This window comes from Eulemur rufifrons, chromosome 7 (assembly GCF_041146395.1).
Source record: "Eulemur rufifrons isolate Redbay chromosome 7, OSU_ERuf_1, whole genome shotgun sequence".
Lineage (NCBI taxonomy): Eukaryota > Metazoa > Chordata > Mammalia > Primates > Lemuridae > Eulemur > Eulemur rufifrons.
Window position 1 is genome coordinate 220,484,536 of NC_090989.1, and position 27,022 is coordinate 220,511,557.

Below are 27,022 nucleotides of genomic sequence, written 5' to 3' on the forward strand. Positions count from 1 at the left end.
TCAGGAGGAGAAAATGTCAATCATGCTGCAAGTGTTTCCCGCCATGCAGAATGCAGAAGGTGTGCAGGCTGTGGTTGTGTGGACTGTGACCTGCCCCTTCAGCGTCCACCCAAGGGACAGCTGCCTTTTGCTGAGCAGCATAATTGCTATCCGCGGAGCCCATTTTATTCCTTGAGTTAATACTTACTATAGGTAAGTGAGCAAATGTATGTAAAGGTAACTACAGTGCCTAGCTGGTAGTTAGCTACCAATATAATTATAATTACTGTCCTTCTCTCCGCTTTTTCTCAGGCAAACAATACTCTTCTGAAAAAAGTTTACCACACTCTTTATGGATGGTTATCCTACAGACCATCCTGCGCTGTTTCCCCTCATTCCTGGCAATTTACAGGGTGGTGTAGAAGCTGAAATTCATGCATTCACTCCACACATCTTACTAAGTATCTTCTGCCAGGATTCTCTTAGATCCAAAGCACAATGTCATAGCTAGGGTGGCTGCTCTAATAGAACTTACATTTTAGCGAGGTGTGGAAACAGCAAACATGCATGATACATATATATCTCATAATAACATCAGCCAGATGGGTCCTACAGTGAGAAAGGTGAAGTATTGAGAGGGGTTGCTTTAGATTGGTTTGTCGAGGAAAGAATATCGGAGAAACTGACATCTGAGCAGAGAGATCTGAAGTTTGAAGAAGAGGCAGCAACACCCAGAGCTGGGGCAGAGCAGCCCAAGCAGAGTAAAAGGCCAGAACAAAATTCCTGAGAGAGGCAAGAGCGTGGGGCAGTTGAGGAAGAAATTCAGGCCTGTGTGGTTGGAGTACAACGAAGGGGGGAAAGTGGCCACAGATGAGGACAGAGAGGACAAACCACAGTGTGTCCAGCTTCTTAAGGCAAAGCAAAGAGAGAGGATTTTATTTAAAATGGCACAGGAAGGCTCTGACAGGTTGTAAAGCAATGGGGCTGGGGGGCGGGTGCAGGACGGGGATGACTTTTAAAAAGCCACTTCACTGTTGGGGAATCTATTGGGAGGCGATCGGTGAGAATGTTCAGTCAGCTCGCACCTGCCCCAAACAGTGAAAAGCAACCTGATTGGTCCAGTTCTTACTGACTGAGAAAAAAATAAGTGCATCCTCTTAAAGCAGAGAATGGAAGAAAAAAAAAAGAATAAAAACCAGGAATTTGAAGTCTTGGGTTGATATTTTATAGATTTAAAAAAAAGCCAAAGTTTCTTTGAAGACCGATTAACATTCAGCATCGAGTTGCTACCTTTCCCAATCTTCCTAATTATCATTTTCAGTTTCCCAAGAAGAACAATGAACAACAGCCTCAGCCACCCCTTGCATCAGCCCCGTTGTTCTGTCTCAGTGAAACATCTCTAGTGACCAATGGTTTTCTCGAGCCCTCTGACTTTGAAACGTTATCAGTGGGGAAATATTATTACAAGAAAGAGAAAGTTTCTTTTGCGAAGCAGATTCTAGCCTCTACCTATTAAGGTGATACTAGCCTCACGTGAGAATAATACCTCTATTTCTGGACCTTGATCTATTCTTTACGTACCATCTTATGCTCATAACACAGTGGAAGTTCCTTTAGAAACTTATAAAAGGAGTCAATCTTTAAATGGATATTTTGGAAGAAATCAATGATTTTTGGATTTGTCTTTAAGTTTAAATGAGAAATTTAGATTCATTTCACATTATAGAAGGGTGTAGAGTTCTGTAAGATTTCTAAGAGTGGGTAGTTTTGCTACACACATCCCCCCAGGTGTATAACCAGGTGCACTGGTCCATCTGCAGAAATTCTAAAACAGATCTGTCTCTCCTAGGACATCTGATCATCCACCTGGCTCCCAGTCATTTCATATCGTTTCATGGCTGTTATCTGTGTTCTCTGGCAACGACTACCCAAGGACTGCTCAGCCAGGTTCGCTCATCATGTTTTATTGAAGGCAGTGGACTTCTAGGTTATTAGGCATGACAGTTGCTCATTTACTGGAGGAGAGCCTCTGCCTCTAGGTATCCAGGGTAAAGGGTAAGTTTTCCCCTGGAAACACATGTAAGACACTCTGGTATAGAGTCCTGAGCATAGGATACTGACCCTCCCTCCCTCCCTCCCTCTCTTCCTTCTCTCCTTCTTACAGTTTTGCTCTTCTAATTATTGCTCTCCCAGCCCCCATACACAATCCCTGGAAAATGAGTTTCTGAAGTTGAATATGGAGTATAAATATACCTAAATGCAAAAGAGAGAAGCGGATTAAGATGTTGCAGAAAGTATCCCCTCCTCCAACACACTCATATTCATTATGCATGAAATATACAAAACTTCCAAACTTCAGTTTCCAAACTTCAAAGTAGTTTCACAACTATTTTATTTGGCGGTAGATTCTTTACAGCATCCTAAGTGTAAAGAAAATAAATTGCAGGAAAACAGATTTCATCAAAACTAGAATGATTATAGGCAATACCCAGACATAGGTCAAAGAGACTAAGGAATCCAGAAGACAAAGTTTCCTCTACATTAGACCTGTAAATGGCAGACGAGAAAACATAATAAAAAAACAAACAAAAACCTTAAAGGAGAGAAAATAAATTAAATGGTTGTCATCAAAGCTCCATAGGACTTTTCCTTGTCTCAACACAAAAATGAATAGGAGTACATCTTCCCTCTTCACCTCTTTTATTCTAGTGATTCTATCCTACCAGAAGTTGTTGACTAAAACTGGTGTTCACTGGGGAAAAAAAAAAAAAAAAAACCTTGGTATAGTGTGGATGAAAGAGCATGAATGAAAAGAACAGTCATTTCTACAAGCTTAGTCTCTCAGATAAAATTGACTTGTTCTTGTTAGGAACAAGAATGGATAATAATAATAATAGTAGTAGTAGTAGCTAGCATACTGTGATGGTCAATTATGTGTTCTAAGAACTTTACCACCATCAACTCATTTTGCTGTCACTAGACCAAATGAGGTTAAGTATCATTAGTTCTTAGTACCAATGCATGAATCAGGAAACAAAACCTTCAACACAGTAGTTGACTGAACCAAGACTTGATTAATAATAGCTAACATTTAATGAATCTTTGCTTCAGATATCTATCTGATCTCTGCGTATTAACTTATCTAATCATCATCAAATCCCTATAAGGTAGGAACTATTGTACTTCCATTTTACAGAGATATAGGTATCTAGGTTACACAGCTAGTAAATGATGAAGCCAGGCTTCTGAACCAGGCAGTCTTGATCTACAGGTGTTTGACTCCAAATCTAGATCTCTCCTAACCACAATTCTATATGGTCCCTCAAGTAGAACCACAATTAAATTAATTTCTAGACAACTATGGTGTATATAATAAATATGCAATGAATGTATGTATGTGAAAGAACAGCTGTAGGTAATGTCCATCAATCAGCTAAAGACAGTCAAATTCACAAATTTGATGTCCATAAATAATTGATTTTTATTTAACTAATAAATACTTCTTCAATAGTAAATTATTAATGTATTAAAACAGTCTTTGATATGTATTAAAGTGAGGCTTTAGGCTTGTGCATATTTTTATTCCTGAATTTTCTTGTATTTCTTTCAAATTAAAGTTAAAGTTTCACCTCTCCCTCTGGTTATTTATTATTAAGGTGAAGTAATTTGCAGTCTGTCATGATATATAATTTCCTCTTGAACAGATGGGTAACAAGGCAAGCAGATAAATTTGAGCATTTCTAAATGGGAAAAGATCAATTAAATGGCCTGCTGTATGAGTGCGATATAAATACCATCACGTTAGGCTAGGATATGAAGCAGAGTTTTTTCAGACTCTCCAGGGGTAGGGAATTAAATCTGACAATTTTGATTTGTATTTTCTGGAGCCCTTAGGCCAGCAGAGAAACATGAGGTTTAAATTCTGTGCTTTAGGTTGCCTATCTGAAGCTATTTCCAGTCTGAGAAAATAGGCCTCTTACACCATATTTTGATGATGTAATCTACTATTAGGAAAAAGTAGATTATGATTCTGACAGTGCAATGTGGTTAATAAGGTGTACCCGTGAGGGTAACCCTGAGGTTTTAAGCATGATCCCTTAACAAGGCTAACATGACAGTCAAACCCCGTGGCATTCCCATGTGATACAGAACTTCACAGCAACTTCTAGGACAGAAATTAGCAAATCTATTTTTTTAAGTAAAAAAATGTTGGGAGTCATCAGGTGAGTACTGGGTCCATATCAGTAAAGGGACTCAGATCTTACCGGAATCAAAATGGAAATAGCATGAATTTTAGACTGTAACTTAAGTTCCACTCTTGATTCTGCCAATTATTAGATGGAGCTTTGGGGATACTCAGTGAAGGCTGGTAATTTGGGACTTCTTTAAAACCACATTTAGAAAATATCTGTTCGGTATTTATTTAGAGATCGATCAGAGAGTGAGGGCAAGGTAGATTAGAAAGACCTTTGGGAGTGGAATGCAACCCTTCCTCTTTTGAACATGCCACTTACTATAATCCATAATCATCTCCATTACTTATTTGCTTGTATTTTATTATATGTCTTCCCCACCCAACCATACACATATTAACACATTTGAGTGTAAGATCAACGAGGGTAGAGTCTCTGCCTCTCTTTGTTAGCAGCAACAGTGCCTAGAAATATACCTAAGGACATAACAGGCATTCAGTGAGTGTTTTTTCAATTAATCAGTGTCAAGCTTATTCTGAAAATTAAACAGGACATTATATGTTAGATGATTATGATGTTTAAAAAGGATATAATAATATTTCTGGAGCTTTTGTAAGATTACATTGTCATTTCTTTGAGAGAAAAGCATTTATATTAGTTTTATAATTAAATATATATTTTTATATGTTAGATGATTCTGATGTTGAAAAGGGATGTAATAGTATTTCTGAAGATTTGGTAAGATTACATTGTCATTTCTTTAAGAGAAAAGCATTTATATTAGTTTTATAATTAAATATATATTTTTTAGATAAATGGGGTACATATTTAACTAATTTTATTCTGAAAACAATTTGAGAAAGTATTATAAAAGCATCTCAGTGTAAATCTGTTCTCCATTTAATTTTTTAAATAATTTATTGCTCAAAAGTATAAAGTAAAGAATTTCATTTCCCTACATATATACCTAAAACTGATTGTGACTTATACATCACAGAAAGTTGAGCTGGAAATTACCTTGTATGGTACGTAGCTAAAATCCCAGATTTTGTGGAAACCTTAAATGTGGAAACAGATGGCCAGAGGTTTAAAAGAACTGTCCAAACTATACAGCTAATGGGGGGAAAAAGGCCTCAACCCTTAGAAAACCTATTCCATGTCCTATTTCTTCCCATTTTCCATTCAGTTCGGCTTCAAAGACCATCACAGATACACACTTTCCCTATCTTTGGTGGGGTACTCTGTACAAGATGATTAGTCCCATCCAATGGCTCTAATATTATATGCTTAGATAAGTTTCATAGTTTTCAACTAATGCAATAGCCTAAAAGCATATGGTATGCTTATGATTATGATAAACATCTTAGTACATTAAGCATCTTGTAAACTGTGAAATTATAATAAATCATTCACTCAAAAGGAAATACATGAGAAAATGGGAAATCATTCTCTAAATAGGATAACCCTCAAGGAACTCTGTAACTACTGATCTTGCCTTTGGCCTGGTAAAATCTTCTCCAGGAAATGGTACAAAACATATTTTTTAAAAAGGTTTATAAAATCTTCCTCAAAGTAAAAAGCATCATACCACATGGAAAAGCATAAAGTTTGAACCCAGGCAGACTTTGCCTTCTATCTCAGCTCTGCTACTTACTAATTCTGGGACAGTTACTTAACCACAACTGTAAAATAGGAAGATGAATGTGCACATTGCAGGAATATTGAAGATTAAAATGTTTGTGGAGCATCTGACTCAATAAAAATGGTGCTTGTGGTGATTGTTCATAGAATAAAAAATAAAAGTCAATTCTTCACCATTGAGGCAAAGCACCATTAACAGTGAAGAAGTCAGGACAACTTAATCAAATCATAAACTACATATAGAAAAAAAATAATTCACCTTTCCTTGAATTGTCCAGTCTGGTTTTTTCAAATTTACTGGAAGAAGAGGGAGAAGTGGGCAGATAACTTAAGGTATTATTGTGCGGATCTCAATCTGTCTTTTCCACTGTGACGCTCATGATGGATGGTGGTCATATGTGTAACTCATTCCTGTGTGAAATTTCTTCCAATAAAAATAATCCCATCTGTTTCTATCTCACTGGAGACAGGCTAGTGGAACACAAGTGAGGATAACATTATTATTGGGATAGGCTGGAACGTGCTCTGGTATGCTTTAAAAATAAATAATTTTCAAATGTGTATATTTTAACTATCATTTATTACAAATTTTTTGGAATACACCTCCAAACTGATCATAATTCACCCCATCATTTCACAACTTAGTAGACTGAGTCTCAGAGAGCTTGAATGACTGGCTCAAAGTCAAACAGTTAATCGGTAGCAAAGCAAGGATCAAATCTGGAGTTCTTTCCACATGTATCGTATCAGCATCCTAATGCTCCAAGTGGCCTTCTGTTCCTCAGTGCCTTTCAAGATACTATATTTCAGCTGTACAGTTGAAACTTAAGGATTCCATGACATCTGCTCTTTCTTGATATATCTAAATTCCTTTCTCTATTTCCTAATGGTAGCCATTGGAGAATTTGTCTATAATTTTATTCAACACATATTTATCAAGTGCCAAGTGGGATCCAAACATGGACAAAACAAAATTCCTGCCTTCCTGGGCATTGAGAAAATTTAACATAAAAGAAGTGAGATTACATCAAAAAGTTAAATTAAAAATATAGTATTTTAGATAGTGATGTGTTAAGGAGTAAAATAAAGCAAGAAAAGGATGGCATAAAGAATATGTGGGAGGGAATAGAATTAATGAACTGATGTATTTTAGTTCATTGCCACTTAATAATTGCCATTCAATAATGAGAGACAGAGAACTGTGGATTAGCCACTCCTAAAACATGCCCAGTCATGTCAGTGAAATATCCATCAGCTGTGTTATCTCCCTATGGAGCCTCCATTTTAATTATGCAACGCCACATTTAACCAGCAGGAAAACCTGCCTCCGATCTGGAGAGGCATAGATGAAAATCAGATCTTAGTAAAAACACTTAGAAACTAGAAAATGGCAAGATGGTACTCAAAATTGTTTCAAATGTCACTCCTTTTTTTTTTTTTTTACATTCTCTATAATTTTTCAAAATAATTTACTATTTTTTATTTACAATAATTTAAATTTTTTTACTTGCCTTATTCTAAGCCTAGAGCACTGAACTATATAGGTTTTTGATTGGGGACATTCTCCTGCCTTCATTGTACACTTGAATATTCTACAAAATGAAGGCAAAATGTGGATACTCAGATAGGCAGTTCCTGAATGACTATTATTTATTCTACTTCAGAACTTTGAAAATGAGGTTTTAAGACTTCTTCACTCTTTTTTAACATTGTTCATTTTGATTACTGCCTAACATTCATGACAGTATATATTTTCAATGCCAAACAATATGACTCAATGTCACTGCACAATAGTGACTTCCCTGTGTAGGAGAGAGAAACAGTTGAGAATGGGAATGTTTTAGTCTAAGACAGGACAAGAGAGTGGGGTCTCCTGTGCTGTCCTTGGTAAGTACATTAATAACACTTTTGTTTGTTTACTTGTTTTGTTTTTAATCTTCCCATGAGTCCAGAAAATGAGAAGGCATCTGGTAAGCTTATGAGACATTTATCCAGGACAAGCTTCTCCATCTGAGTTCTGATGAGCACTTACTTTCAATTGCCTTGATTTTATTTTCCCATGGGACACAAGCAGCTTTGAAGTTCTCAAAATCACGGAGGAATTTTGCCCATTTCTGAAAAGGAAGCCAGGTACAACAGTAAAGCCCTGCCTCTTGGTTTGTCAAGATATTTATCCCTCACCCCAAAACAAATACGAAAGTTAAGATACATGAACTCTATCCACAAAACTCAATCTTTATGGGAATACGTTTAGCTTATAGTTAGTATAACATTTGTAAAAGGGATAATAGCACCCATGTTCCTACTTTACTGTGAGAATTAAATATAACATCATAGAAGGATTCAATTCAGTGCTTGGCACATAGTAAGTGCTAAATAAGTGTTAGTTTCTTTTGTATCTTTCCCAAAAACCTATATTTTTATCAGTATATCATTTTTTTTTTCTTATTATGTTCCTGATAGAGAAAAGCTACATGGCCCTGCAACTTACAGGTATTTTGAGAAAGAAACCTTGACCAGAACCCCTTCACTTCCAGAGAGTGAAAATGAAAGAGGCACAATCTTTTATATTTGGAAGTGATAAAATTACACAAATAAGTCTTTTGTTAGAAATTATGTTTCATTTTAACTTCTCTAAGGATGATTTTTGTAATCACTCCTGCAAATTTTAATACCACAGATAGATTGTGTATATACTGCATGTGTATCTGTGCTTCATACATATGAAGTGTGAGATTTTTTTCACCCCTTCAGGACAGGGCCAACATTCTCCCTCTTGGGGGCAACCTGGCATAAACCAGCTTGAGTTATGAAAATACTTACCTTGGCCATCATCATCTTAAATGCAAACCACCGTTTTCCTTTTCCTTTCCCAAGAGCCCCTTCATTTTCACTCACAAATTTTTTTGCTTCCCTGAGAAAATAAAACAAAATAAGAACTAGGTGGAGGTGGGTTGAGATGAATAGAATATAGAGGTAGAGGTCTAGATCCTCTACACCTTAACAAGTGAACCAAAGCTGTATTTCATAACCTAGACACTTTTAACACATGCTTGAATTTTTTTAATTCTGGCCAGGAAGAGTAAGATATTTTAGTCTCACTTCCTAATCAGCTGGAGTCATTGAAAAGCAAGGAATTTATGCTAAGTGTCAAAATAGAGAATCCTAGTTCTTCTCATTTTACCACATATGAAATTGAATCTGAAGTTTATGTCAGATTCTAGCAGTCAGAATGTTTATTTTAAAATACTTTCTTTCCTTATTTTTCAGAATTCCTTTTGAAAGAAAAGAAGGCAGAGAGTTTAGGACAAACTGACATAGAATGCTGTTACTGACCTGATATCTAATTCCCCAGAAGCAATTATGATTTAAAACAGAAAACTCATATTACAAAGCAAATGAGGTTGAGGGAAGAGAGGGAAAGGAAAGGAATACTTTGGGCCTCCCATTTAGAAAGGGCTTTAAATTTAAACTTTAGGATGATTCCCAAATATTTATACATTTACAGTAGTCACATTAGTATCTTTGTGCATGTATTAAAACACATTAATTCATCAAAATGAGTAATATGAACATGTTAAATTTAGATGTAATTTTGTTTGGTCATTGTTATGCACTGAATGTCTGTGTCCCCCCAAAATGCACATGTTGAAATCTAATCCTCAATGTGATGGTATTTGGAGGTGGGGCCTTTAGGAGGTGATTAGACCAAGAGGGTGGAGTCCTCACGGATAGGATTAGTGCCCTTGTAAGAAGAGGCCAGAGAGCTAGCTAGCCGTTTTTCTACCATGTAAGGATACAAGAAGCTGGCTGCCTGCAACCATGCTAACACCTGATCTCAGACTTCCAGCCTCCAGAACTATGAGAAATAAATGTTTGTTGTTTAAAAGAATTTTAAAAATAGAGGTGGCCCAGGCTTCTCTTCACCACTCTGGGGCTAGAGAGTATATTATCTACGTGATGGAGAGTAGCCTCTGTCATGATAGAAACGGATCACCCTAACCTGGATTATGGTCCCCCAGGGGCAATGCTGTTGCTGGTTGCTTGGCCCCTGGAATGTGTGGTTTTACAGAAAAGATCCCCTCAACACACAACTATAAATAAACTTCTTATTAACACACGAAGGAAACCTAAAAAATGAAGGGTTAGTGAAGAACTTTTTTTGTAAGATGTTCCTTAGTATCAGTGCTAAACTCAGGACTTTACAATCCATAATAATCAAAAAACAGCGCACACCTGCTGAGTTAACGGATACCAGGGAGTGGGGCCTCATTACTCATTTGTGCCCGTGCACCCAACCCATATTCTGGAATAAAAACACAAGCACAATGGTGAAGATTGTCATTAGTCATCAGACAGAACCCCCAAATCAGTTCTTTGGTAGCAGGGACAATATTTTGTTTGTTCTTTTGTATCTCCCAAAGCATTAACCACTGCTTTGACCATAGAGGGTATTTAATTAAACATAAACCTTCTGGGAAAAGAGCTGATTGGCAGGACTTGGGGATTATCTAATAATTGTATTTTCCACATCGATTAATGCTTGAAGGCGAAACCATTTTCAGACTTTCGGATTTCACCCTTTATGGTTAATCTTCTCTGAAACTCAGCAGGCTGCCTCCTAGAAATGGAGAGGAGTCACTAAGGAGGCCAATTGTCACATGCCCTGATATTTGACATGACCTCTGGGCTGGTAAGATTAGATGAAAAACAGTTTTTAAAACATTCTACACATGCCAAAATGTTCCATAGAGCAATGTCAAAAATTATAAACTGAGTTCTCATGGCTGAGTTTTTAGATCCATGCAGTGAAGAAAACATATCCCATCTAAGCATTACCTATGCGTTGTAGCGGTGATAAGACAGGAGGGAGGGTGGCACCTAGTAGACACTATAAAATGTTCAACCGAAAATGGGGTAACTTGGGCTCTAATCCAGCCTCTGAGACCTATTTCTGTGACCTTGCGCCTGTGTTTGATGCCCTCTATACCCATGTTCATGCATGTGCTGCTTTTTGGAGGAAGGACTCACACAGACCTGGGCAAGGTTTGGCACAGTTTCCTTCAAATACTGTGTGGCTTTTAACAGGTCAGGATTTCCCAACAAAAACAAAGGGTCCAGCAATTTCTTCCCCGCTTGCTGGAGCGGTGGCAAGAATGAGGTGGGCTCATGGATGTGTGTTAAAGGGATTATTTCACAGTCCATAATACTGTGACACTTTTGAAACTGAGAATTTGTTCTAACAGGATTGATACATTACAGAACAGTTTGAGCATAACACAAATATGGGGTTTGCACACGTGATTTTACCTTCAAGAAATGCTAGTTGAATGCAGAAAACTGCACTCAGCTAAACCAAGCAGTGTAGGAAAACACACAATGCACACACCTCATCTACTAGCCACCTCACTTCCTCATACAGATTAGAAAAGCCACACCTGTTCACAGCTGGTGTTACAATGATCCTCCTTCCACATTCCACAAAAACTCACAAGCTGCAACCCTTTTGAAGGCTACTTCCACAAGCAACTTCAGGTCTTTTCCAAAGTAAACTGTCATGTGTATTTCAATATTTATGTATTGCTTAACCACTAACATGTGTAAAACATTGCTGCCATTTTTATTAAATTTCTCTTTTTTGTAATGTGTCGCTAATGATGTTTCTGAGTATTGTGCCCCATCCCCATTTTTTTCTATAAATCCTGTGTTTTTTATTGCCCGATATAGAATTCTATCTACACAGCATTAATAAGGTTTTTGTCAGTTATTGTAAATATAATTTTCCTTTGAACAATGTAAATACATTTTTATTTTATTTTTGTCCCTTCAATTGCTAATAGTTTTCCCTGATGCTAGGTATGGTTTCATATTTCTCTTTCAATAACTATCCCATCCCACCCTCAACATATATTTCCTAACTCTGGTCTTTGGACAAAAGTCCAGGCTCCACTGTATATTAAATAATCTCCAGTATGAATTTCTTCTCATCCTTAATGCCCTACCCTCTCTTTCATTCTCTGAGAGATCCTTGCCCCAAGTTTCCTATCAAAAGTACTCCCTGCTCCCCATGTCCCCCCAGCAAGAATGACCACTAGACTCAACTCATCAGAGTTGGGAATAGCTTTAAAACAAATCCAGGGGCCATGGGGTGGGCTGAGAATAACAGCAAGAAGAGATTCTTAAACCCCCAAATCTGATGCTTGTGGGATGTAAGGAAGTACTCTTGCAGCTAGCAGGCCTAGAAGAAGGGACATTGGGCTAGAAGACATCAGTGACCCAGTGAGAGGACGTGCCGTAATACTGTTTTCAGGGCTGACCTTTGCAATGATTTCAGGGTAGAAGAAAACTAGTATCACCGAATTCCATAATAACATATTTCTTAACCAATTACAAACAAGGTACAAAAAGAAAATACCCAATATGGAGATAAATGTTGATCAATATATAATACACTAAAGTACCTAGGACAGATATCAGAATGTAAGAAAATTAAGAACAGAGTCTTTAGAAAACTAAGAAGCAAAAATCCTCTTTCTATTTTTTCTATAGTTAATCCATTTTCCTACCCATTGGTATTTATCTGGATAATGCAAAGGGATTTTTCTCCATGGCTAAAATGAAATAGGCTTTTATGAATACACTTTGAATATCTTTTGGCCTCAAACCATCCAAATATCTGACTGAAAAATGTGTGTCAGCCCCTTGAATTGCATTCAACAAAAGCTGCCTGCCAAGACTGTAATCCGGTCTCCAGGCCTCAGAGATCAAGCAAACCCTGTACAATATGCACAGCTCTCTGAGCTGTAACCCCAGACCAGGGGATAAATAATTGAGCGAGGTCTATTTAATGACAGTAATACCTGGCCTCATCATTCATTTATCAACCCCTTGTGTTGGTAATTAGAATAATAAGGTTTCATGGGCTTTCAAGAATGCTTTCACAGTTAGTTGAAGGAGCACACTTTGCCCTAACTTACCAAATAGATAATTTACCCATAACACATGATACAACCCTGATCACACAGAGGAGTTAGGACATGCTATGCTGCCTTTGACACGTTCTCATCCCAGGAAACATGTTCCCCTTTTGGATTGGGTTAAGTTGACTTTTCTTTCCTCTTGTTTTCAGTTTGATAGTATAATTGAGCAACCAATTTCTTGCTCAAGTAAATGAAAGAGACATTTCAAAACTGGTGTGTAGGGCAACTGTAATCAAAACTTGTATTCATGAGCACTTCCCAGTGAAGGGATTAGAAGAATGAGAAATGTTTTTGTAATAAGCATTGCCATTTAAAAAAATTAATCAATTGTCCGGAGAACTTTTGACTTTTCCTAAAATCTTACTGTAATTGATAGAGAATTGCAGAGGTAAGAAGCTACTGGAATGTACAGAGATTGAAAATAAGGGCTATAGACCTCCTATATAACTCCATAATTAGGCTGGTAGAATTATTTAAAATCATCCCAATACTGGAAGTAATGATTCAACACACATGTTTTTTTAAGGGGAATGCTGATAGCAGTAGCTGGAATGGTTAAGATGATCGGTTACTTCATCTATAAAATGGAGACAATAATAGCTACTCTGTAGGATTGTCATATACATTATAGGAAATTATGTAATGTGTTTAGCTTAGTCCATGGCAAACTTCAAGAGCACTATGAATAATAACTATTATAGTAGTCACACCTTATCAGCAGTTTTGCTTTCCATGGTTTCAGATATCCATGGTCAACCACAGTGCAAAAATATTAAATGGAAAATTCCAGAAATGAACAATTCATAAGTCTTAAATTGTATGCTGCTCTGAGTAGTGTGATGAAACCTCGCACCGTCTCACTCTGTCCCACCTGAGGCATGAATCATCCCAGTGTCCATCCTATCTATGCTCCCCACTCATTAGTCACTTAGCAGCTATCTCAGTCATCAGATCAACTGTGGTGGTATCGCAGTGCTTGTGTTCAAGTAAAACCCTTAGTTTACTTAATAATGGCCCCAAAGCACAAAAGTAGTGATGCTGGCAATTTGGATATGCCAAGGAGAAGCCATAAAGGGCTTCCTTTAAATGAAAGGTGACATTCTTGACCTAATAAGGAAAGAAACAAAATTGTAGACTGAGGTTGCTAAGATCTATGGTAAGAACAGATCTTCTATTCCTGACATTATGAAGAAGGAATAACAAATTTGTGGTAGTTTTGCTGTTACACCCAAAACTGCAAAAGTTATGGCCATAGTGTGAGATAAGTGCTTTGTTAAGATGGAAAATGCATTAAATTTGTGAGTGGAAGATATGAACAGAAATGTGTTCCAGTTGACAGCAATGAGGTTGGTACAATCTGCGGTTTCAGGCATCCACTGGATCTTAGAACATATCCGCAGTGGATAAGGGGGAACTACTATACATTAACAGCAATAGTATTAATAGGACTGACTTCAATTTTTACATTGAGTCCCCAAATTACAAAGTTGAGAAAGGACTAAATACTTCCAGGCAAAACCCCAGTTCACTTCCCCTCAGACTGTCACCTCAAGGAGAGTGGGAATTATTCCTGTTACTAAGTGGGCAGGAGAGGATTCAACCCTGTGTTTGAGACCTTAGGACAAGACCCTGGTGTTGGGCTGCAGAAGCCCCAGTTATGACACAGACTGGGAGGAAGCAGCCAGGAATTCCAACCTGAGTCCTGTGCTGCTTCAGAGAGCTCAGACCCATGGGCAGCTGGAGAGTCTGAGATAAGAGACAAAAGAGGATCTCTCTCTCTCTCTCTCTCTTTTTCCCCTCCCAGAGGATCATTTCTCCAATTGTGCTTTCCCTTAAAACTCTACACACATTCTCTCTCTCACTAAATTGTACAATGTTGTATTTGGACTACATTCTATTAAATTCTGGGATCCCTATCTCACAACATAATTAATTGGGACGTGGCTTGAATCCTGGCTCTGTCACGCACTAGCTGTGAGATCTTGGGAGAATTACTAGATGCCTTTAACCCCAAGGGTCCTCACCTGTAAAATGGGATAGCAGCAGTAACAGCAGTAACAGCTAACACACACTGAGTGTCTGCCATATGCCAGGCAATATTTCTGTCCCACTTAAATCCCCACCAAATCCTGCAAGGTGGGAACTATTGTTATCCCCACCTCAGAAACAAGGAAACTGAGGATTAGGTAAGTAAAATAAGTATCCAAGGTGACCCAGTGAGTAAGTGGGAAACTCTACTGTTTTGAGCTCACTGTCCTCAGTTCCCCCAGAATAACACTATTGTTTACCTCAGGGGATTGGGATAAAAACATACAAACATTGAAATAGCATGAGCAAAGCAGTACCTGGCACACCATCGGTAAAGGATGCTTTTGTCTATAATTAGCCAAAGACATTTATTATTTTTCTTAGGAAATTTTGATGGTATCATGTCAGATGAAACTTTAGAATACAGAACAATTTGTACCCTATCCTTATAACTATGTAAAAGTAGGATGCATGGATGGCCAAATATGAGTCAATTATGCAAATGTTAGTTACTCTATTTTCCAAACTCATTATTATAATATGGTCATTCGGTTTTGTTCTCAGTAATAAAAATGTATGTTTTTGTTTATTTAAAGGCACTGTGCCATATGCAGAAAGAGGGGAAAAAATAAGATTGTGGTTCTCTGCCTGTCTGTGGAATGGAATTTACAATTCCATTAGAAAGTCAAGATGCAGATAAATATTTAGGGCATCACCTAGTTATTAACAAATGAAAAGTAGTAAAAGTAAATGCTACAAGATTGAGATGAGAGAGTAGAGTGGCTTGAAGGAACCCCGAACAAAGGGAGGATTCAGCTATGTGGCCAAGGGACTAGGAAGGACATTTCAGTGCCAGGGAATGATGTGAGCAAAAGTGAAGAAACAGAAATGTACCTGGGGTCTTTAGGTGGGCAATGAAGATGACAGTGTAAATGCTTTATGGGGGGAATTGGATGCCCTAATGTCAGGTTGAGCAGTACAGGATTCATTCTCATGTCAATAAAGACCCAGAGTATTTTTGAGCAGGAAACTAATATGTGTAATACAGTGCTATAAAAAAACTAAATGTCATAGAAACTAAACAATGATATACAAGATGAATTAGAGGAAAACGAAATAAGAGGTTGGCTATAACTTGACTTCTACTGCATCCATGCCTTTATGCATGCTATTTCCTCTCTCTGGAATGTCCTTCCCCTTTGCCTCCACGTGTTTTCTTCCTTTTCTTAATTTTCAGTTCAAGAGTCAGGCCAAGATTACAGCTCCTCCATAAAACTTTTCCTGATTCTTTCTTTCCAACACTCCCCTCCACCCCCAGGTCAGGGTGATTTAACCTCTGCCTTTTCTGTAGTAGTTTTCCCAGTGTATTGTTTTCTGGTTCATTTTAACCATTGCACTGGGATTTCCTGAGGGCAAAGTCTACATCTTTTGTTCTGATTTCCCATATTTTTCTACTTTATATAGCTCCTGGTGCAGAAGTGAATTTCAACAAATGCTAATTGAATAAATGAATATCAGTAAGAAAACCAGATGATAGCTGGGTCGTGGTTCCTAAACTACCTATACCTCAGAATCACTGCGGGATCTTTAAAAGTTCCAAAGCCTAAGTCTTCTCACCCTCAGATCACTTAAGTCACAATTACTAGGGGTGGGATATGGTGTCAATATTTTTAATGTCCACAAATGAATCCAACGTGCAACCAGTGGGGGCAAAATTTGGAAATGTTGAGGCTCAGATCACGATCCCTCACAGTACAGTCTTTTGGCATCCTGAGTACTTTGAACTGAAGGACATTGGAAGACCTCAGAAGTATCCTCAGAGCCAAGGTCCTTCTGACTTCTCCTACCTCCCTGCCTCTCACCCGTAGTTCTCCCCTAAAACAAGTCATAGAAACCAGAATTCCTCTTCCCCAGGCAGGTCATGGAAACTAAAACCCTTTATCCCCAAGACAGTCATAAAAACTAGAATTATTACTCTAACCTTCCTCCATCCTTCTGCCTACTACCTGGCCATAAAGAAATTCCCCGACCTGGCATTGTCCAAGAGCAGCTCGGAAGACCCTCTTTCAATAGAGGTCCTGCTCCATACATGGGAGAAAGAAAAGCTGCACAGAGAAGCCAAGAAGAATTTGGACAGACAGGCCTTGCACGGTGACCTCACTCAGTCTGTTGCTACTAGATCACTCCCTTCTTGTCCAATCACATTTCTGCACAGTTTCCACTCTTCTTTGAATCTAAGCATAAAAATGGACATTGTTAATGGAAAAAACTACAAACTCTGTAAAATAACTTAAAGAGATTTATTCTGAACCAAATATTTGTGACCACAGCCAAGAGAATAATGGTCTCAAGAGGTCTTGAGAAAACATTCCTACAATGACAGGGTTACAATTTGGTTTTATACATTCATGGAGACAGGAACTACAGATAAAGTCATAAATCAATACATGGAAGGTATACATTGGTTTGGTCTGAAAAGGTGGGACATCTCAAAGCAGGGCTGGGGGGCATGACTTATAAGCCATAGGTGGGTTTTAAGGATTCTTTAGTTGGCAATTGGTCAAAAAAGTTAACCTTTGTTTAAAGACATGAAGTCAGTAGAAAGGTATGCTTGAGTTAAGATAGGGGTCTACTAGGATGCTTCATTTAAGATAGGGGGTGTTCTATCTGTCATGTAATACTATACCAGAATCAATTTGGAAAGTAAATCACATTATACCAGATTAATAAAAACTTGTTTAATGGGATTTTATCATTTATAGGCGTGACTCTTCAGGCCTCTTAGGAATTTGAGCAAGAGGAAAAAAAAGGTCAGAGTTCAGTCCTCAGTAGCTTTTCCTTGGGTCTTTGAGTCTTCATTCTGAAAGCTCTCATGTCACATAAAACTTTGGTTAAATATGTTATGTTTTTCTCTGTTAACCTGCCTTTTGTTACAGAAGTGTCAGCTGTGATCCTTATGATGGGGAGAAAAGGTATCACATTTTCCCAACCCTACAGTACTAAATCAAATTTTATTTGCTGGAACTACTAAATATAAGAGGTCTTTATGTTGGTCAAGCAATTTTTAGAGAGCCGGGCTAAAAAAGCTACTATATCATATATAATTGTATTTCTGTTTCCTTGGATTTGCAGTACCCTACATATTAATATATTGAGGCTTGATACTTCACTTTGGTTAATAACTTCACTTTTCATGTCCATAGCTCACTCTTTATTTTATTTCCCTAAAGTGTAACTACTGACTGACCATCTGAAAACAAACAAATAAACAAATAACAAGCAAAAATTTGTGCATTTATATAACCTCTTGGCTTTCATGTCTGGTTTATTTTAGTGTAGTTCCTTTTAGATAGTACCACTTCACATATAAAATACATATTTTTTTAGATTACCAAGACCTCTAAATTTTTATCAACAACAAATATTAGAGTGATCTGTGTACAAAGAGTTCTTAAGGAATTTTTTTCGTGACTCTGATGATACTCATGGAGATGCGTTAAAGCCAGACGCTAGTGTTGATAAATAACTAAAGCAAAGCTTGGGCAGGTCAAATTTGTATTCAATTCAAAGTTACTACACAGAGAAATTCATATTTAGTATGACTTCTTTGTTCCCTGGGGGTCTAAAACAATGCTAATTGTCATGGCTGGCTTAAATGTCAAATAAAGATTCAAACACATTTTAGTCATACCCTAGAGGTCAGTCCGGCATCTCAGGGTATTTTTAGATGAATTAAGGGAGAAACAACATGGCTGGGCTTGGTTGGTTTCACAAAATTTTTTCTAACTAAAATAAAAAAATACTAGACTCTCTACCCGCTGATTGAGTCTTTTTCTAGCTCTACTCTGTATCTAGTTGCTTTAAGATTCAATGTATGGCTTTAAAAAAAAATCCTTCCTATTATATTATAGTAGCAGGGGAGAGGGGAGAGAAGACCATATGGATTTTCCCAGGAGCTAAAAGCTTGAGCTGATTTTTAACTATTGGTCACAGCACAATCGGCTTTCTTCCGTAGAAGAAAACCAAAATATCTGAAGATTGTACTATTGTTAGCAGAGACAATTAAAGGGTAGTAGAATATGACACTGTAAGATATGCCCAATAAGGATTGTGTGCCATATTATGCCAAAAATGTGCCAAAAAATATAACACAAAGATTATTTTGAACTAAAGGCAATTGAGAAGAAGTAGATACAAGAAAAGCTCTCTGCCCACCCCCTATTTGCCTAAAAACAATACATTTGTAAAGGTGACCTACCTCCTCTCTCACCAGGAAGGACAGAAGTTAATCACTAGAGACAACACTAGACTCATCAGTCCAGAGAGGACACCAGAGGAATCTACATAACAAATCTTACTAACTAGATTTCTATACACAGCTATGAGGTGGACACATCTGAAATTCTGGTCAATAAACAAATTAATTTTATTTCTATCATTCTTTCATTTACTTAGTAATTTTTTTCCAAAATATTTACTGAGTGTGTTTTATGTTTTTAGCAATGTATTAAGTGTTTGAAAGAAATCAAAGAAATATGTAGATTCCTTTCTGAAGCCTATATTCTACTAAGAAAAATGAGATATAGGCCCATAATGAAGTTATATCACAATTCAAGCCAGCCTTGAAGAGAAAAGAAAGGGGACAACAACAGGGGGGCTTGAGAGTTGGTGAAGATACTATATGAGATAAGAGTTCAGTTGGGGTGCTAAAGGGCTGATGGAATTCAGGTAGGCAGAGAAAGTCATTTCAAGGCATTAGATGCAGGGATTTCTCCAACAAAGGTGATATTTCCACCATGAATCACACACACAATCTCATATTCTTAGAAGTATTAACATTCTGCTCTTCACAAGGCCATTTATGTGGCGTGGTAGACAGACTGCACTAATTTTGCTTGGCTCATGTGCATTCTAGTTAAATACGTTCTAATGAATTCTGAATACTGCGAAACAGAAAGTCACAGGGTGCTGCCTCAGAGGAAAGCAGCACTCGGCTTTGAAAGTTTGGGTATGGTGTTTTTGCACAATATCTGTGTGTTCGTATTTATACTCTTAAATATTTCTAAACATTATACATTTTGTTTTTCAAAATGTGTGGTGATATTGTGCCAGATCTAAATTGTTCCAACAGAAAGCCTGAGTTTTCTGTTAGAACTGTGTGGTCTGCCTTTTGATCTAAGAGTGGGCAAGAAATTTAAAAGGATGGTTTAAAATGATGGCAGTTCAGTCGGCTCTGCAAATTATCAGGGCTACCTGGTAAATTTGGTTGTTTGCCACACTGTCCTAAGCACTTGGGAAACACAACTTAGGTGAGGTCATTCACAGAGCACTATGTTCCCTATCTGAACTGCCTGTCCTGCCAAATTGACTAGAGTGTTAATATTTCACAGTGTCCTTCTGTAGCCTCCCTTCTAACCTTTCCTGATCCCTGTGACCAAGCACCAGTCAAGAAATACAATGACAGGGTATGCATAAAATATAAAAATTAATTCATCCAAAGAATCACCTATCTTTATGTAGATACAAGTGCCTTTGTATGTATATACATTATATTAATATATACACACATATATATACACATGTGCATATGTAAACTCATGCATATATATTGCAAAAACATCAATATAACTATTTGAAAGAAGTGGTTGATATTATTTAAAAATCTCTAATTTTTATGACTGCAGAAGAGAATCTTAGACTCATTCTATTGGAAACATAAAACTATTCCCCTTTCTTCCTCTTATGCAATTTGTTGTGATATTCTAATACAAGTTTCTCCAAAAATTTATTTTAGTATATGCATCTTAATAAAGCTTAACTATTTTTATCTTACAGCATGTTTATTGAAGCCCCCCCAAAAGTATCCCACTTGCCATTTCTTGGTCATATATAGAAAGTCATCCTCAAAATGCCTTGACTGTTACCTTTACTTGATAGAAAAAAAGGATTATCTTCACAAGAAATACCCTACCTGAGATCTGGATAATCCTTCCTCAAAACAGCAAGGATCTATTTCTCTAATTAATCTCATTTTGTGCTTATTAGATGCATGTTTGCTTTGCTTTTACTGTTAATGTATTGAGTTAAATGTATTTAAGAGCATTCCTAGATAATTTTGTGATAACTAATGTGTTTTTCCTTTTAATTATCTTTCAAAGAATATATTACAGATAGTCTAATAAAAGTTGTGAAAATTTGCTGTTACTGATAACTAAAATTCTAAAGAGTGCAAGTTTGATAAATTGTGATTTATCAACAATTGTTGGGAAGTAGTATGCTCTGGCAAGCTGAGTAAACTGATCCAGTGGATCTTACTGTATATAATACATTGACTGGTATTACTGTAAGAAATAGGGTACGAAGAAATGCAATTAAGATGATAGTAATCACACTTCCTCTACCTGTAAGAAAACTTTAGAACTTTCTTATGTCTAGTATTTATTTATTAATTATTATTATTTTGTACTGTACTGTAAAAAAAAAAAAAAAAAAACCTCTGTTTATTTGAAGTTTAGGGTTTGCTATGGTTTGAATACATCCTCCAAAGTTTATGTGTTAGAAACTTAATTACCACTGTAACAGTATTAAGAGGTAAGATCTTTAAGACTATTAGGCCATAAGAGCTCTATCCTCATGAAAGGATTGATGCTGTTATGCAGGAGTGGGCTAGTTATATTGGGAGGGGTCTCCAGATAAAAGGATAAGTGTGGCCCCATTTCTCTCTGTCTCATGGGCTCACTCACCACATGATGCCTTCCACCATGGGATGACGCTCACCAGATGCCAGCGCTATGTTCTTGGACTTTCCAACCTCCAGAACTGTGGGCTAAACAAATCTCTTTCTTTATAAATTATCCAGGCTGTGGTATTCTATTATAGTAGCAGAAAATTAAGATAGGGTTATTTGAATTCTGGATAATTAAATGTTTGTGGAAGTTAGTGAATAAGCCTGATTGCCAAGAATATTGAAAAACATCTTTGAATATTATCATTTTTAGACTCATTTTTCCAATGATTAATACACTTCCACTAACCATCTGGGCAGAACCTCAAGCTGATTTAACTAGGCCATGTGCTTGAGATTTTGAGGTAGTCAGAAGAGTAACAAATGGCTCCACAACTTTCTAAAAGAAATAAGAACAGTATCCCTATGGGCTACCTGACAAGCCAAAGTGAAGACAAGAGCATCTCCAGGTAACTATGGGAAAATGGTGTAGTACAGCTAAGAAAGATTAACACACTGACATCTGTGTGAGTTGTATTTAACTCAGGCTAGTTTTGAGCCCAGGGCTGTGAGAAGCAAAACCCTGAAGTTGGTTCGTGAAAATCTTACTTATTGATGTTCTTATTGTTATAATTAATATTGACCATTCATAAAACATGGTCATGCATGCATAAAACATGCATTGCATATAACTCATGCACAGAAAACAATAAAAAAAATAATAAATTAGAAAGGATCGTTTTGTTTTAATAAAACACTGTGGCCCCAGGGAAATTTTTTTTTCTAGTGTGGCAGTCAATTGTTAAACAATTCCTGGCACAAGGAAGGAGAATTATTGGTAAACAAAAGTTATATTTATCCCATGTTTCAGAGCTAACTTCCTTAACAATTGAGAAAGTTTCTAAAACATGCAAATGCAAAAAAAAATATTTTTTGAAAAGCATTACTAAAATTGATCACACTCATAATAATACTGCAAATATCAATAAGCTAAATCCTAATAAAGAAAATTGTCAGGAACATTGTTCTTGTTTAGTAGAAATGTATAAGATGCAAGCTACTTGGTAGTTGGAAAAATGTATTTTAGTACAATGAAAATGATGAGGCAGGCGATTGTGGCAGATGAACTCTAAGGTGAATGACAAGAGATTTCTGATCTCAATCAAGAATTGATTTTTCTTGAATAAAATTTTCCTCTTTAAGATGGATTTTAAAAAGAGGGAAATGGGCAGAAGAGGAGGAGGAGATAAGAGAAAGACTAAAATTCTCTATGCATGCTGAAAGATTTGGGAGAAAATTCTAAAACATAAAATGAAAGACATTTACCAGAGTGGTAAGATAGACTGGGATAAGAAGTCATTAATGCACTTTGGGCCTTTATCTGGAGTCCTGAAATTATAGAATATTGTTTGTCCTTTTCACAGGCAGCTCTAAATCAAGGATTTCATAGTTGACTACAGATTAAATAGCAAACAGTTCTTTTACTTTAACCTCTGCTCTCAGTGGTTCCAGATTAGCTCCCTCTAACATAAATCTAGTTAATTAAAGGGCATTATCAGAATCCTCCAAAGAGGTGCTGAAGTTGACCATACTGGCTCACACAAGCCACTGATTGTTAAATTTTCAGGAAGTTTATGAGCTGGCTCTCAACTGTTGATTGCTTGAAATTGGCCATAGTGGAAGTATTTACACAATGGAAATGGGCAAACCCTACAAATCAGGGCTTTTTGCTAGTACAACCCTGCCCTTTACCCACCTATTCATGCAGGCCCTTTAAACAACCCAGTCATGTTAATTGTTCTCTTGTCTCAGGAGTGAGTGTCCAGCAAAAAAAGAGATCAGCATTAACATTGTCACCCACACATGAAACGTTAATTGACAGTTGATAATGTCCAGAGCACTGTGATTGGCCTTGAGAAAATAAAGAGCTACAAGACACCTTTTGTGTCCTGAGGAGCTCAAAATCTATTCTGAAAGGAAAAAGATTTACATGCAGTTTAAAAAAATGCAACACAATGCAGCATAACAAGAAAGACAAATGTATAATAAGGAGAGCTTATTTGAATTTGATTTCTACAGGAGCTGGCAGAGAAAGAACCTCAGAGGGGAGATAAATTCATGCCTGGAAGAAGCATAGGACACCAAAAAAAAAATGGAGAGGAGACTGGAATGAAGTGATAGAATGTACCTGGCATGCCCAGAGAAGATTAAACTCATGTCACTGGGAAACATGGTTCAAATAAGAAGTATAGCACTATAGGACAAGCATGAGGTTTTGGAAATGGAGGAATCAGGATTTTAATCTTTACCCTCATCATTATTAGCCATGTGAAGCTATTTTACCTCTGTCAGTCACAATTTTCTCATCTGTGAAATGGGAATAACTTTCTAACTTCAAGGTTACATAAGGTAATAAGTTAAATATGTTCATGTGTACAACATCTAGCACAGAATCTGATCTGGAGTAAACACTCAAAAAAGTTTGGAGTTGGTTTTGTCCATCTCCAAAAATCTCATGATCAAAATCATCAATAACTAATTAGAGGTCAATTTGGAAACGGAGCTGGAATTCAGGTTGTGGAGCTCACTGATCTCTTAAGCAAAAGCTTCTAAACTTTGTTAATTACTGGTCAGACATTGAAGGCTTTGAACATGGAGATCACGTGTTCAAATAGTATTTAAAAAGAAAACCATGGTTATAAGTGCATGAACACTGTCTTGGAGTTATATAGAGTTGCATTGTGTAATATGCATTTGCTAAATTATTTGAGGCCATTGCATTCTGCTATTGGAGTAAATGGAACTTATTAAAAGTAATAATTTATCAGCATAGATAATAAGTAAACTCTTGGCTCATAATATTCAGGCCAAACTCATAGGCAGAGACAATTTCATAGGCCTGTGACCTGTGCTGTCACACAGGGCCCCACACTGACATGGGCCCTGTGCTTGGTTTACTGCTCTGCCGTTGCCCCCACTGTTGAGGGTAAATTATAATTTTCCTCAATGCTCATAAGTTTGTAACTAGGACAGATGCCTGCAGCAAAAGACAGATTAACAAGAGAAAAACAAGCAAGTTTATTAATGTGCATATCACGTGGGAAAAAGGTAACTCAAGGCAGTGGCTTAGAGTCCCAGCTTACATAAAATCTTCAACAGAGAGCAATACACGGTAGAGAAGTGACAGGACAAAGAGGAAAGACAGTCCCAGGCTTCCAAAGGAGGGAAAACGGTGGGAAGCAGTAAAGTCTGTTCCAGATCTTTCTGGTGCTGTCTCTGAGCTGATAAAGGTTGTGAAAGACAATTTACATCTTATCTTTAGGTGGGAAAAGGGAGGAGGATGGTAGAAAGATCTTTTGCTTTTGTAATTCTCGGTCCTGCTTTTAGGCAAACACAGGCGGCACAGAGCTTTTCTGCATTTGCTTCTTAATTGCCTTTAGTTCAAAAATATTTATGTCAAAGAGGCATATTTAGAGGTGAGACATTCTGGTTTCCTTCACCATCTTGAAATTTCTAATTATTTTTGAACAAGTAGCCCCACACTTAGAGTTTGCACTAGATCCTGCAAATTATGTTGCTGGTCTTGCACATAGGATGTGTTAAATATAGCTAATAAGTAAACATGCAGCATGTGACACATACGCATAATTGATGTGTCCAGTACAGACAGTGGATGAGTTAGTAACCTGCAATACCTGCCAAAGAAAGACAGAAAATAGAAGATGCGATGAACAAATAAGAATATTATAGTTAGAAAGTGGTGGAAAGACCAAGTCATTATCCTTACACTTTGGGACCTGTATACCTGTCACTGCTAACTTAACTACCCACTGATGTCATCCGGTTTGGTTCTTTTCCTCTCACATGTGCTCTGCCCCAGAAATGCAGATACAACCTATGGCATTTCCACAGGCTAACCGACAAGCTACCGCTATGGTGCGGTGTACTTGTCTTGTGTCAGTCATTCCAATGCAGTAAGTACCTATCATTGTCCAACTCATCTTTGTTCTGTGGGCCCCTTTGGGACGTCAGTCCTCTTAGCCACACCATCAGCAGGACGAGACAGACAGGGAATGAACACTGCAAAACCCAGGATACAGAAGTGTCATTCTATTGCCCACAATCTTGCTCTATTGCCACTTTCCCAAGTGTCTTAATGTACCTGTCTCCCCTCACTTCTCACTGTGCTTTAAATAAACTTAATAAACCATATGATTTGAGCATTTTAATTTGGTCTGTGCACCTTTAGTCCTGTGACTTCTGGCAGTGCTTGCCTGATAAGGTACTTAGAGATGGCCACTGTATCAAGGTAATTTTCCACACGACAAGTTTAAATCTTAGCTCTAGCACTTATTAGTTGTCTGACCATAAACAATCACCCATCCTCTCAGAGCTTCAGTTTCCTTACATGTAAAGTCAAAATAATAAAACCTACCTTAAAGAGGGATAGGGATAAATTAAATTATGTTAGTAAAATAATAATAGCTAATGTGTATAAAATGATTACTATGTGCCAGGCACCATTTTATGTGCTTTATGTCTAACTGATTAAATCTTCTCACAATACCTCTAGGAAGAAATACTACTTTTGTCTCCATTCATAGTGAGGAAACTCAAGGATGTCGGGGTTAAGAAACTTTCCCACAGCATGATGCTTGACACCCGGTATGGACTTATTCAATAGTAGAAAAATTGAACGTGAATATCACATTTTGATTGACAAAATCCAGATGTACTGATTGACTATAGATTCTCCATTCTTCAGATAAAAAAGCACTATACTCAAGACACCTGTAATGTACAAGAACTGAAGGCCTATGCTTCCGTGAGTTACTGGTTAAAAGGAATCCAAAACAGTTGAAGGTTGTGCTGGTGGTGTGTTCACAAGTGTAAAAGTCCTCTTGTGTGGAATATCTCATTCCTTCCCAATGACAGATGAAGGAAAGAGCTTTGTGAACTAAAGCATAAACCATGAATCTTGCCCATGAAAATCTTCAGCTGGAGATCAAAAGTAGAGACAAAGGGGTGAGCACGGGAGCCAAAAGGATAGTTTTCCCAAAGTTTTTCCAGATGGCTCCATGAGAGGAAATCAACCGTGGTCTGTTCTCACTTTCCTAGAAGTGTATTAGCTCCCCCAACCAAAACTAAAAAACAAAATAAAATTTAAAAATAAATTTTAAAAAAAGAAGTGCGGAAAGATGAAGGGAGATTGAGTAAGGAGGAAAGTTACCTTAATGGCTGGCTGACAGTTTCAAGCACCTGCTTAAGTGTAAATGAAATCCTAAGGATATCTTTCTTGGCCTTACTGGGTGTCTCATTAATAAATCACCAGGCCTAGTCAGCCAATGGATAACTCCCAGAAACATCAGATCAGGGTGCTACAAAGCTCAGAAATTAAAGCAATCAGTATAATAGCTAAATAAATGCTTTTGTTATCAAAATAAAATCATTTTAAAATACTGCATACCCAAGAGTCA

At 37.2% G+C, this 27,022-nt stretch overlaps 1 protein-coding gene across 1 annotated transcript in view; it reads right to left on the bottom strand.

The window, feature by feature from the left end:
• The window catches only part of TMC1 (transmembrane channel like 1), a 152,096-nt gene that overhangs the window by 77,171 nt on the left and 47,903 nt on the right, over nt 1-27,022 (bottom strand). The window contains exons 6-7 of the mRNA XM_069472117.1: nt 8,637-8,727; nt 7,846-7,927 (exon numbers count right to left, since the gene is read on the bottom strand). Coding sequence (XP_069328218.1) covers nt 7,846-7,927; nt 8,637-8,727 — 173 coding nt within the window. The remainder of the gene's footprint in view (nt 1-7,845; nt 7,928-8,636; nt 8,728-27,022) is intronic.